Source organism: Piliocolobus tephrosceles, chromosome 8 (genome assembly GCF_002776525.5).
Source record: "Piliocolobus tephrosceles isolate RC106 chromosome 8, ASM277652v3, whole genome shotgun sequence".
Taxonomy (NCBI): Eukaryota; Metazoa; Chordata; class Mammalia; order Primates; family Cercopithecidae; genus Piliocolobus; species Piliocolobus tephrosceles.
This window is the reverse complement of record NC_045441.1, coordinates 79,885,126-79,897,631: the sequence shown is the minus strand read 5'-3', so window position 1 is coordinate 79,897,631 and position 12,506 is coordinate 79,885,126. Positions and strand designations below refer to the sequence as shown.

At 35.8% G+C, this 12,506-nt stretch overlaps 1 protein-coding gene across 4 annotated transcripts in view; it reads left to right on the top strand.

The window, feature by feature from the left end:
* ANKIB1 (ankyrin repeat and IBR domain containing 1) overlaps positions 1-12,506 on the top strand; it is a 153,333-nt gene that overhangs the window by 102,204 nt on the left and 38,623 nt on the right. For all 4 annotated transcript variants that reach the window (XM_023226683.3, XM_023226684.3, XM_023226681.3 and 1 more), the window contains 4 exons: positions 2,332-2,540; positions 4,309-4,397; positions 10,592-10,736; positions 12,098-12,264. In XM_023226683.3, the coding sequence (XP_023082451.1) occupies positions 2,332-2,540; positions 4,309-4,397; positions 10,592-10,736; positions 12,098-12,264 (610 nt within the window). The remainder of the gene's footprint in view (positions 1-2,331; positions 2,541-4,308; positions 4,398-10,591; positions 10,737-12,097; positions 12,265-12,506) is intronic.

Genomic DNA, 12,506 nt, shown 5'->3' with positions numbered 1-12,506 from the left:
TTGATTTGGAAACAATATTAGCTAATGTTTATTGTATATAAAAACCTTATTTAAATTGACAAGAAATTGGTAAATACCCCAGTGCCAAAATCGCAAAAAGATATGGATAGGTAATTCACAGAAGAGCACATCCAGATGGCCAACAAACACATCAAAAGATATTTGAATATATCCATTGTCAAGAAAATGCAAATTAAAATAACAGTGAACTGTCAGTTTATAAGTGTTTAAAAGAACTGTTAACACACATTGCTGTAGAAGAAACTGGTAAGGTTCCTCATTGCTAACAGAAGTAAAAACTGTTATAACCTCCTTGGCGTAGTGGCTCATGCCTGTAATCCCAGCACTTTGTGAGGCCAAGGTGGGCGGATCACTTGAGGTCAGGAGTTTGAGACCAGCCTGGGCAACACAGTGAAACCCTGTCTCTACTAAAAATATATGTAAAACTTAGCCTGGAGTGGTGGCACTTGCCTGTAGTCCCAGCTACTTGAGAGGCTAAGGCATGAGAATCTCTTGAACCCGGGAGGCAGAGGCTGCAGTGAGCCAAGATCATGCCATTGCACTCCAGCCTGGGTCACAGAGAAAGACCCTGTCTCAAAAAAAAAAAAAAAAAAAATTGTTGTAACCTTTTTGGAAAGCCATCTAGCATTTTCTTTTAAAAACACGATGGGCCTTAGACTCATTAGTCTCATTCCAGGGAATTTATACCAATGAAATACCAATATAAACATGAATTATATACTTTTAACTGCACTGATGTAGATTGCAGCCTCATTGTTGTGGCAAAAAAATAACTATAAACAAAGTAGGGGGATATTTGACTAAATGATGATACACAAATTGTTTCACACAGTGAAACACAGTGGATTAATACGTAGTCATTAAAAAGAAGGAAATAATGTTAAACTAGTTTACTTGGAGAGATTTTCAGGTTGATTAAATGGGAAAAGGAGATAAAGTTTATATGATATTCTATTTATGTAAAATAATCACCAGAAAAACCCTGTATATACAGATAGTCCCTGACTTAGGATGGTTTGACTTATGATTTTTTGACTTATAATAGTGCTAACTCAATATGCATTCAGTAGAAACCATACTACTCTTGAGATTCTGGGCCACTGTAGTGAGCTGTAGCTCCTAGGCAACCACACATTTTCAACTTATATTTTCAGTTCACAGTGGGTTTATCAGGACTTAACCCCATCGTAAGTCAAGGAGCATCTGTATTTATATATGTACTTGTTTATTTTCCTTAGCTGGAAATACACCCCTGTTTTCATTGCATGTCAAAGTCATATTTATCCTGTTAAACTGCCAAATACATTGGCTTAATATGGTTGAAAAAAGAAACATATGTAGAAAATTTCCAGTTATTTGTGTTTAAGCTATAAAATTTTATAGAATGTGCCTACAGTGAATAATTTACCCTTTAGTCTTCTCAGAAATAGTGTGTGATCACGGGACGAACACAGGCTTTGGAATCACAGAAATTGGTTTCAAATATCTTTGTGAGCTTGGACAAGTTATATAACTTCCTTCAGTCTTGATTTCTTCGCCTAAATAATAATTGAAAAGTTTGCTGGGAGGAATAAATGAAATTATGTAAAACACCTAGCAAAGTAATCAAATGTATTAGTTTGTTGTTTTTAAAGGGTTAGGTTTTTATGGCTCTAGACATTGTAATATATTTTACTTGGCAATTTTTAAAATGTTCACAGTAGGAAGATAATATTTTTTAGTTAAGCCAGGTTCAGGATGACTTAATATAGAATTTATACCTAATTCACTAAAACTTTGTTTATAACTCTAATTTCTTCAGAAGTTTCTTCTGCTTTCAAGCTGTTTATTAAATGGTTTTTAGGACCTGCTATTGGCATTTTGATATATCTATAGTGAACTATGTAATCATTTTACAACTTGATGCCAATGAGGACAGTTAAAAAATTATATATATATATATATATATATATATATTTGAAAGAGTAAAGAAGCTAAATTAAACCTATGCCAGCGAAAATGTAGTGAATTCCAAGAGTGATATGTGAGTGACCTGTTTTGATTGTTAGTAGAAAGTACTGGAAATTTTGACCATACTGCTAGATCTTGACATGGTTGTAAGCCATGATCAATTATGAAAGCTTAAATTTTGTGTAAAAATGCTAATAACAAGAACATACCTAGACATTCATTTGCAGTTACTACGTTTAAATACTTTTTTCTTTACATGACCAAAATTTGTAATTCATTCAGATTTTTTGTTATTATATAGCTTTTAAAACATTACCATATTTTCTTTTTTGAGAGCTATCCATTCCATTTTTCTTTAAGACTGGGACAGGGAGAAATTACTTGAAGCTTGGATGTCCAACCCGGAGAACTGCTGCCAGCGATCAGGTGTTCAAATGCCAACTCCACCACCAAGTGGGTATAATGCCTGGGACACGCTCCCATCTCCAAGAACTCCAAGGACTACGCGCTCTTCTGTCACGTCCCCAGATGAAATCAGTTTATCTCCTGGGGACTTAGACACTAGTTTGGTATGGTTTGGTATTCACTGTACTTCTCATAGCTTTGTTTTTAGTCTTTTAACTTCAAATGATTTAATAGTGTTCCGTGGAGTGTCTGGTTGTGTTCTTATAATTGAATCCTGTCCCTTTCTTGAAAGGTTCAGTTATTTCCATGCTTCAGTAAATATTTGTTATTACAGACTATTTTTGTGATCTCTGAATTATAGATTGAAAAAAAAAAAAAGATTTTCTTTCCTCATTTCCAAACAGAGAACTTAAAACAGTTTAGGAAAACCATCTATTTTATTTTCCCTTAAAACTTCAATTGCTTGAAGATTTAAATACAGGCCAGGCCTGGTGGCTCATGACTGTAATCCTAGCACTTTGGAAGGCCGAGGTGGGTGGATTGCCTGAGCTCAGGAGTTTGAGACCAGCCTGGGCAACATAGCAAGACCACACCTCAAAATACGTACACACATGTATACAATATATTGAAATATAAAAAGTTAGGTTTGTGATAGGCACTGTAAACCAAAAATACAAAAACATTTTTTATAATTTCTTGAAAGCTAATTTTTAAGCATTTACAATATATTGATAGTTATGTATTTGTTTCAGTAAAGCTTCTGTAGTTTGTTATCTAGATGCATTTCCAAAATAAGTGTTTCATTATTTTACAAAACAGTGTTGCCATTGTCAGCATTTTTAATTGGCATATCATTGATGTGCTGTTATAGGAGATTTTAATATTTCCTGAATGACTCAGCCACTCGAAATATGTGATAAATATGAAAGTACTTCTCTTTTTTTTCTATTTTTTTGTTCTTTTTTTCTTTTTTTTTGTTTTTCTTTTTTCTTTTTTTTTTTTTGTTGTGTACTTCTCATTTTATCTGTGCCTTTTTGAAAAACAGAATCCTGTAATTTGGATATGTAACATGATACATTTTGCTTCTAGAGAGCTACTGTTTAGAAGATACTAGGTAGGTGAAAAGGTAATTGCAGCTTTGGCTGTTAAAATGGCATAGTTGTAATACATAGGTGGAGTTTTGTTGTTTTTTGGGGTTTTTTGAGATGAAGTTTTACTCTTATTCCCCAGGCTGGGGTGTAATGGCACGATCGCGGCTCCCTGCAACCTCTGCCTCCTGGGTTCAAGTGATTCTCCTGCCTCAGCCTCCTGAGTAGTTGGGAGTACAGGCACGTGCCAGCACACCCAGCTAATTTTTGTATTTTTAATAGAGACAGGGTTTCACCATATTGGTCAGGCTGTCCCAACCTCAAGTGATCTGCCCAGCTCTGCCTCCCAAAGTGCTGGGATTACAGGTGTGAGTCACCACGCCCAGCAGGGTTCTCTCCCTGGAAAGTCTGGATATCTTGAGTTGCTGCATTAAAAATACAGAGTTACTCGTTTTTATGGATTTTGAAGGGTAAGTGTAATGTGAAGGGCATGATACTGAAGTGGTTTTTTGCGACGTGCAATTTGATGTTGACCCGAATGATTTGTTTCTTGTACTTCCTTTTCCAAATGCACAGTTGCTGATTAATACATAAATTTGGAATTTAAGGGTTTGATTTTTGCATTAAAACATTTAAATCCCACTGTTGTTTATAGTGAGGTAGTCACGGTATTTGTTACTGAAAGGCACACTAACTGTCCTTAAAACTTTGAAAAAGGTAACTTTCAAAAACTTTTATTTACTGTACTAGTATTTTTGCCTTTTAAAAAAGTGAACAAAATGAATGTATTGTTCTTTTTCAAAAGTATAGTTCTATTTAAATCATTGTCCTTCTTCATCTCCAGTGTGACATTTGTATGTGCAGTATCTCTGTATTTGAAGACCCCGTGGATATGCCCTGTGGACATGACTTTTGTAGAGGATGTTGGGAGTCGTGAGTATATGAGCACCTTAGCATTTCTTACTGCATGATAGCACTCTGATTTGTTAATAAAATTGTTTACTTTCAGTATTTAATGATACAAATTGTTTATATTGACTTCTGAGTTATACAGAAATGAATTTAGACTTTACTAGTAAGGAAAAATATTTTTGTTTTTATTTTTACATCTTCCCCAGCTATTTTAATTAATGCTATTTCGCTTAATGTAAGGTACCTTTAGAAACAAAGCAGTTATACAAATAATTTTTCTTAGTATTTTAATTTATATTACATCTAATGTAAATTTCAGGCAAGAATCAGTTTGTCTTATATCCCAGGAATCTTAAGCATTTGTTTTTGTGCTGTCTCAATTTTTTGTGACAATCAAATTGCCTTGAAAATCTGTAAGAATATGGATGTTTAAGATTCCTTTTTAGTGAATGCAAAGTTAAATGTTTCAGCTAGACATAGTTGGGTATATTTTACCAATGGAAAATTTGTTTTGCTTCTTGTGTTTATCTCTGTTTACCCTTCCCATTACCTTTCAAGATTTATACCTTTTCACCATCCATTAACTTAGCTCTCATGTTGCACTTTTCGAGAGAAGTTTCTAAACAAAGATTGCTATAATGAGCACTGTAATATCATGTTATCTCTGGAGACACACAAAGTGTTGTTCGATGACCTAAGTGAGGTATATCGTTGGTATTAAAGAAAATCTTAGAAATCAGAAGTTTTTAACCTTTTTTTTTTATGGAATATTAGTTAGGAAGTATAGGGAACTAGGGCATACTATGTGGGTGAGAGACAAGAACCTGAGCAGATTTTCTGAGTTCTTCTTTTTAAACAGCTTTGTTGAGGTACAGTTGACATACATAAAGCCACACATTTAAAATAAATAATTTGATAAGCTTTGATATCTCTATACAGCCTTGAAACCATCACCACAACCCCTAGAATCTATCATTCCCAATTCCTCATTTCCCATTGAATCTCTGCTACTTTTCTCTTTCTGCCTTCCTTTTATCACCCCCATTTGTAGGCAACCACTGAGCTGTCATTCTGTTTTTTTTTTTTTTTTTTTTTTTTCTTTTTTGAGACAGGGTCTCACTCTGTCACCCAGGCTGAAGTGCAGTGGCATAATCTCGGCTCACTGCAGTATCTTCCTTCCTGGGTTCAAGTGATTCTCACGCCTCCGCCTTCCCGGGGAGCTGGGACTATAGGTGCCCACCACCACACCCTGCTAATATTTGTATTTTTAGTAGAGATGGGGTTTTGCCATGTTGGTCAAGCTGGTCTCGAACTCCTGACCTCAAGTGATCCACCCACCTCAGTCCCCCAACGTGTCTGGTTTGATTTTGAGTACATTTCTTTATCTGTTTTCCAAATTGGAGTCAGAGGTAAGATTTCATTTGGAGGGGGAAAAAAGCTACTGCTTTTTAAGTCAGAATGTCTGGTTGTTCCTTTTAAGACATAGACTAGATTCTACTCAGAGTCTACTTAAATAGGATCAGATCAGTACACCTGTTACAGGTAAACTAATTGACAAAGGTCAGAGCTCACAATCCAAAACTATCCTTAACCCAGTTGTGGTGGCAGAAAATACTTCCCAGGTAAAATTTTATGTATCTTAGTTGTTAACTGTACTGAATTAGGAAGTATTACCTGAGCTCTACCAAGTTAGCTGTTGGTCTTGGTATGTATATGAAAATTGAGTCCCCCAGGTATTTTCTTGAATTTTTTTTTGAGTGTCACTGACCTTCCTCACCTGATTTGTATCACAGGCACTATCTCCCAAACTCATCACAAACTAGCCATAAGAAATGTATGGTAAGATTTAAATTTGAAAGATCTAATTATTGATTTCATTAGTACGTTCATCCTAGCCTACCTAGGATTCTCCTTTCCATCCCTTCCAAGTTTGTCAAATCAAGCGCCAATAAACGAAGTTCTATGTTGAGTGATTCATATGTTGATGAAATCATTTTTAAATTATCACAGTTTTTTTTTAAATAGGCATATAGGAAAAGATACTTTTATCTAAAACCAAGGAAGCATTTTTATAGGTCCTCAGATGGTTTGAAAGTCCCTCAATCTATGTTACTCTTCCCAACCTTTTTATTAATACAGCTAGATGCTTTAGTGCAGCCTTGTCCAACTGTGGCCCACAGGCTGCATGTGGCCCAGGACAGCTTTGAATGTGGCCCAACACAAATTCATAAACTTCCTTAAAACGTTATGAGGTTTTTGGTGTTTTTTGTTTGTTTGTTTGTTTTGCTATTTTTGTTTTAAGCTCATCAGCTGTCATTATTGTTAGTATATTTTTTGTGTAGCCCAAGACAGTTCTTCTTCCAGTGTGGCCCAGAAAAGCCAAAACATTGGACACCCCTGCTTTAAAGTATTGATGCCAAGGGCTGAAATAAAAGGGAATAGCCAGGCATAGTGGCACGTGTCTGTAGTTCTAGCTACTTGGGCAGCTGAGGCAGAAGGATCACTTGAGCCCAGGAGTTCAAGACTACAGTGAGCTATGACCACACCACTGCACTGCAGCCTGGGTAACAGAAGAAGATCCTATCAATTGATTGATCGATCAATCAACAGATTAGTTAGAAATTATTATTTTCTAGCCAGAATAGAATTTCTTTGCTAATATTGAGAATATAAGAGCTCAGGTTCTAGATACAATAGGCCACTGGGTTGCAAATTCCAACTCTGCTATTTATTAGTTATTGATTTAGGTAAGTGGTAGCCTGCCTGTTCCTCAGTTTCCTAATCTATAAAGTGGTGATGATAGTATGTACTTCATAGGATTATCGTCAGTTTTTTAAAATTTCTTAATATATGTAAAGCGCTTAAAACAGGATCTTGCATGTAGTAATCACTCATTAAGTATTACTTATCATCATATTCCTAAGCATTGTAATAAGCAGAGAGAGCCTACCTATGATATCATCTGTGAATCTTACCTGCAAGATAAAAATATAGGTAAAGTTTGCCCCACATTTATCTCTTGTACTGACACTCATCAACTCCATGTTGTGCTCATACATTTTTATTAAATTGTGTCTTGATGAGAAATAATAACATGGCCAACAGAACTGATCCTGTCTTCAATGAGGTCTTCTCAGTTCTGTAATTTAATTCCCCAGAGATGATTAAATCTTATCTGATGTATTTAAAATATGTAAAATTCAAAACATCATCATGTAGTAACTATGTCTAAGCAAACTGTGAACTTTGACAAGAGACTATCCAACTTCCCGGGGAATCTATTCATAGCTAAAAAGAAGAGAATATTGTTATGTGAAAAAAGAACTCTACAGTTAACAGTTCTCTACTTTTAGTCTTAAGACTTCTTTGTTTTTTTTTTTTTGAGATGGAGTCTCACTCTGTCACCCAGGCAGGCGTGCAGTGGCACCATCTCAGCTCATTACAACCTCTGCCTCCTGGGTTCAAGTGGGTCTCCTGCCTCAGCCTCCTGAGTAGCTGGGATTACAGACGCCTGGCACCACGCCCAGCTAATTTTTGTATTTTTAGTAGAGACAGGGTTTCACCATGTTGGTCAGGGTGGTCTCGAACCCCTGACCTTGTGATCCACCTACCTCGGCCTCCCAAAGTGCTGTGATTACAGGCGTAAGCCACCATGTCAGGCCACAATATACCTTATATATCACTCCTTAGCACAGGAGTGAAAACACTACTTGTGAAAAAATGGGTAAGGATCTACCAGAGGTAGGAAGACTGCCAAGGGAAAAAAAAAAAAATAATTCCTGGAAGCCAAAGAGAATTTGAAAGAAGGAAATGTTCACAGTGTCTCATGTTCTAGAGAAATCAAGGAAGATAAAAACTGTGAATTCTTTAATAAATTAGGCTAATGGGTAGTCATTGTGGCCCAGTGAAGAGGTGATAGCAGCCAGATGCTGCAGATGGAGAAGTGAATGACATGGGCTTGAGGAAGGAATAACAGATCATCATAAACTATTTTGTCAAGAAACTTTGATGTGAAAGAAAAAGAAAATGAAACAAAAGAGAGTCAGGTGGTTAGTAAGGGTTTTTAAAATGGGAAAAACTTGAGCATGTTTATTGTGCCCAAGGTAAGAGACGTTAGAAAGTAAAAGACAGAAAGGATAGGTTATTGGATAGTGCAAGTCCCAGAGCTGGCCAGAGGATTTGAGGATTAGCCTGGGAGTAAAAGAGAAAGCTCTCCCTTTCACAGAAGTGAGTAGGATGAAAAGGAAAGAACGCTAAAGATACTGCTAGGTTTGAGGTGTGGTAGAGAGCACTTAGAGTGAGAGAACCGCCTGTTGGGGACTCTCTTTTCTATGAATTGCCCAGAGAAGGATATGAAAGAGAAGATGGAGCAAAGCGAATGGGCCTGCCAAGGTCTCAATAAGGTTTTTGTTGTTGTTGTTGTTGTTGTTGTTGTTAAGTGCAGTGGAATTAAGAGAATGAGAGAACTAAAGAAAAAAGATACTATAGTTAGTGAAATAAACAAAATGTTGATGGTGAGGACTAAGCAGTTGTGATTTAATTTCCTGGTTTTCCATTTATTTTCTCTAGATTTAAGTGTTAAATTCAATATACAATAATCTGTACTTCAAAAGTTTGTTTCTTGCTTTTCTAAGGGCAGTATTAAATGATAATAGCAATAATAATCCCTTTGGGAGGCCGAGGCGGGCAGATCACCTGAGGTTGGGAGTTCGAGACCACCCTGACCAACATGGAGAAACCCCGTCTCTACTAAAAATACAAAATCAGCTGGGTATGGTGACACATGCCTATAATCCCAGCTACTTGGGAGGCTGAGGCAGGAGAATTGCTTGAACCCAGGAGGCAGAGGTTGCGGTGAGCTGGAGATCGCACCACTGCACTCCAGCCTGGGCAACAAGAGTGAAACTCCCTCTAAAAAAAAACAAAACAAATAATAATCCTTACTAAAATTTATGAATTCTTACTCTATGTCATGCACCATGCAGATTTTTCACATGTATAATCTGTATAACAACCCTGGGAAGTTCACATTATTATCTCCACTTTATATATGGTGAAACAGAGGCTTAAAGCAGTTAAATAAATTGCTTAAGATCATATGCCTTGTTGGTGACAGACCTGGAATTTTCTAACTCAAAACACTGCTTTTAGCTGGACATGGTAGTACATGCGTGTAATCCCAACTACTCACTCAGGAGGCTGAGGTGGGAGGATCACTTAAGCCCAGGAGTTTGAGACCAACCTGGGCAAAGAGAGAGACCCCACCTTTAAAAAAAAGAAAGAAAGAAAGTAAAGGAAAGAAAAAAAGAACCCTGCTTTTAATCTAACCTTGGGCTGGATTCCTGCTTCTTTCTTTACAGGGCATCTTTTCCTCACTACTCAAGTATACCTAAGTAGGACATAAAACTTATTTTAATATTCATCTAAATGAAATATAAAGAGAAAACCTATAAACCTATTCTTAAAAATCTATGCTATATTTTAATGCCACCTCAAAATATTCTTGAATTACCTATGACTCATTTCTATACCATTGCCCCCTTTTCTTTAAAGCTATAACATATTGAGAATTGAATATGACCTTTCTGAGCCACTCATTTCTGAATTTTTAATTTTAAATAAAAGTATTTTTTCAGATTGTTTCAGATTTTTAGTGGGAATAAAGCAAAATAGAAACATATAAAACATATGAGTGTATGTATATATGTGTATGTGTACATATTGATATATAAAATGAATGGCTTAACAGATAATATGCATTACAGTTGCTGTTTCACACTTTTGTTGGTAATATTTTAATTATACTCTGACAAAAAATTCAGCATAAAGAAAAATTGGCCACGCACAGTGGTTCATGTGTATAATCCCAGAGCTTTAGGAGGCCAAGGCAGGAGAATCGCTTGAGACCAGGGGTTCGAGACCAGTCTGGACAACATAGCAAGAGGCATCGCTACCAAAAATTTAAAAATTAGCCCAGCATAGCAGCATGCACCTGTAGGCCTAGTTACTCAGAAGACTGAGGTGGGAGGATTGCTTCAGCCCAAGAGTATGAGGCTACAGTGATCTGCAATTGTGCCACTGCACTCCAACCTGGTTGATGGAATGAGACCCTGTCTCTAAAAAAAAAAAAAAAAAGGAAGAAAAAGGAAAATTCTTAGAATGTATGCGCAACATAATATCCTTGCTCCTTTGCTGTCCATTGATCATTTTAATAGGTTTTTGAATCTGAAAATTCAAGAAGGTGAAGCTCACAACATTTTTTGCCCTGCATATGATTGCTTCCAACTTGTGCCTGTGGATATCATAGAAAGTGTAGTTTCAAAGGAGATGGACAAACGATACCTACAGTTTGATATTAAGGTAAGGTATGCTGCCAATTATCTGTCCAATTTCCATAATTTTGATTTTATTAAACCTCTATAACATTATTTTTTCTTTTTATTTTTGAAAACAAAATAATGGGTCTTTTCTTAGAAACACTTTATCAGAAAAGTTGCATAAAGGAATGGTGACAAAGTTTGAAGCTAAAGCATTATTTCATAATAATAAAAGGAAAGGGGAAAGGCTAAAGTACTAGTAATTTACAAAATTTAAAATAAAACTGTTTATCAGAACTTTTTATTAATTTGCCTTTTGCACGTTAATAACTGATTGATCAAGATAATGTTCAAATTAGATTTTACCTACTTTAAGTTTTTTAAAAGACATTATCTTTCATGCTCCTAAAATATTTGGAAATAAAGATTCTCAACTTGGAAGTTTATTATTTTTATTCCAAGTAATAGGTTTATTTAATGAATTATAATGTTTATTTCATCTTTTTTTGTCTTCTTTTTTTTTTTCAGAAGTTTTAAGTGTAGGCGAGTTACTTTCTTTTGTGTGTGTGAGATTTAAAAGTTACATTTTAACTGCTTTAAGCAGATTTTACTGAGTCTAATATATGAACTTTTAAAAGACAAGTCCTACTTTTTTTTTTTCTTGGAGACAGAGTCTCACTCTGTCTCCCAGGCTAGAGTGCAGTGGTGTGGTCTCCGCTCACTGCAATCTCTGCCTCCAAGATTCAAGCGATTCTCGTGCCTCAGCCTTCCGAGGAGCTGGGATTACAGATGCCCACCACTATTCCCGGGTAATTTTTGTATTTTTGGTAGAGATGGGGTTTCTCCACGTTGGCCAAGCTGTTCTCCAACTCCCGACCTTAGGTGATCTGCCTGCCTCAGGCTCCCAAATTGCTGGGATTATAGGCGTGAGCCACCGTGCCCAGCCCCCTCTTCTTTAACATAGAAAGTATCATAGTATTGATTATTATGTATTATTTGGGTACCATTTAGAAATTTACTCTTCTAATACAGCTACATGCATGTTTCTACTTAATAATTATATTCATCAGGAAACTGACACATTGTATGAGAAAACATTTTAAAATTACATATTTTCTGTGCGAACAATTACATTTTTACTTTATCATCATTTACATGGTTTTTAGACTAAAGAAAACATAAATTTTAAAAATCATTTTGTTACTAAGTTAATTGCTACTTTCCCCTTAATAATTTTTTCAGTACTTTCCAGTACTGTTTAAATTTCTTGAGACTGACAACTCCATGCATTTTATTTCACTCTTTTTCTTTCTTTGCTTTATAGTAAATGACCATAGAGGTACACTCTGTATTAGAATTTAGCATTAAAATATTCTTTGTGTTTTGTTATTGCTGTTTAAACAGGCCTTTGTTGAAAATAATCCTGCCATTAAATGGTGTCCTACTCCAGGCTGTGACAGAGCAGTAAGACTAACAAAACAAGGGTCAAATACATCTGGATCTGATACACTCAGCTTCCCATTGCTGAGAGCGCCTGCTGTTGATTGTGGAAAAGGACACCTCTTCTGCTGGTTAGTATAAGATAAGTTGGAATCAGTCTAATCACCTTTCTTTCCAATAGTTATTAAAGAGACTTTGCACCTTGAGTCAAGCCGTTAAATTGTAGTATACTTGATAGTATTCTTAATTTAAGAAATGTGTAATAAGTAGTAATAGTTCATATTTGTTGTGTGCTTAGTGAGTGCTAAGCGCCACACCAGCTATTTTTTACATATTGAATTTTCCCAACAATGCTGAGTTGACTTGATGTTGT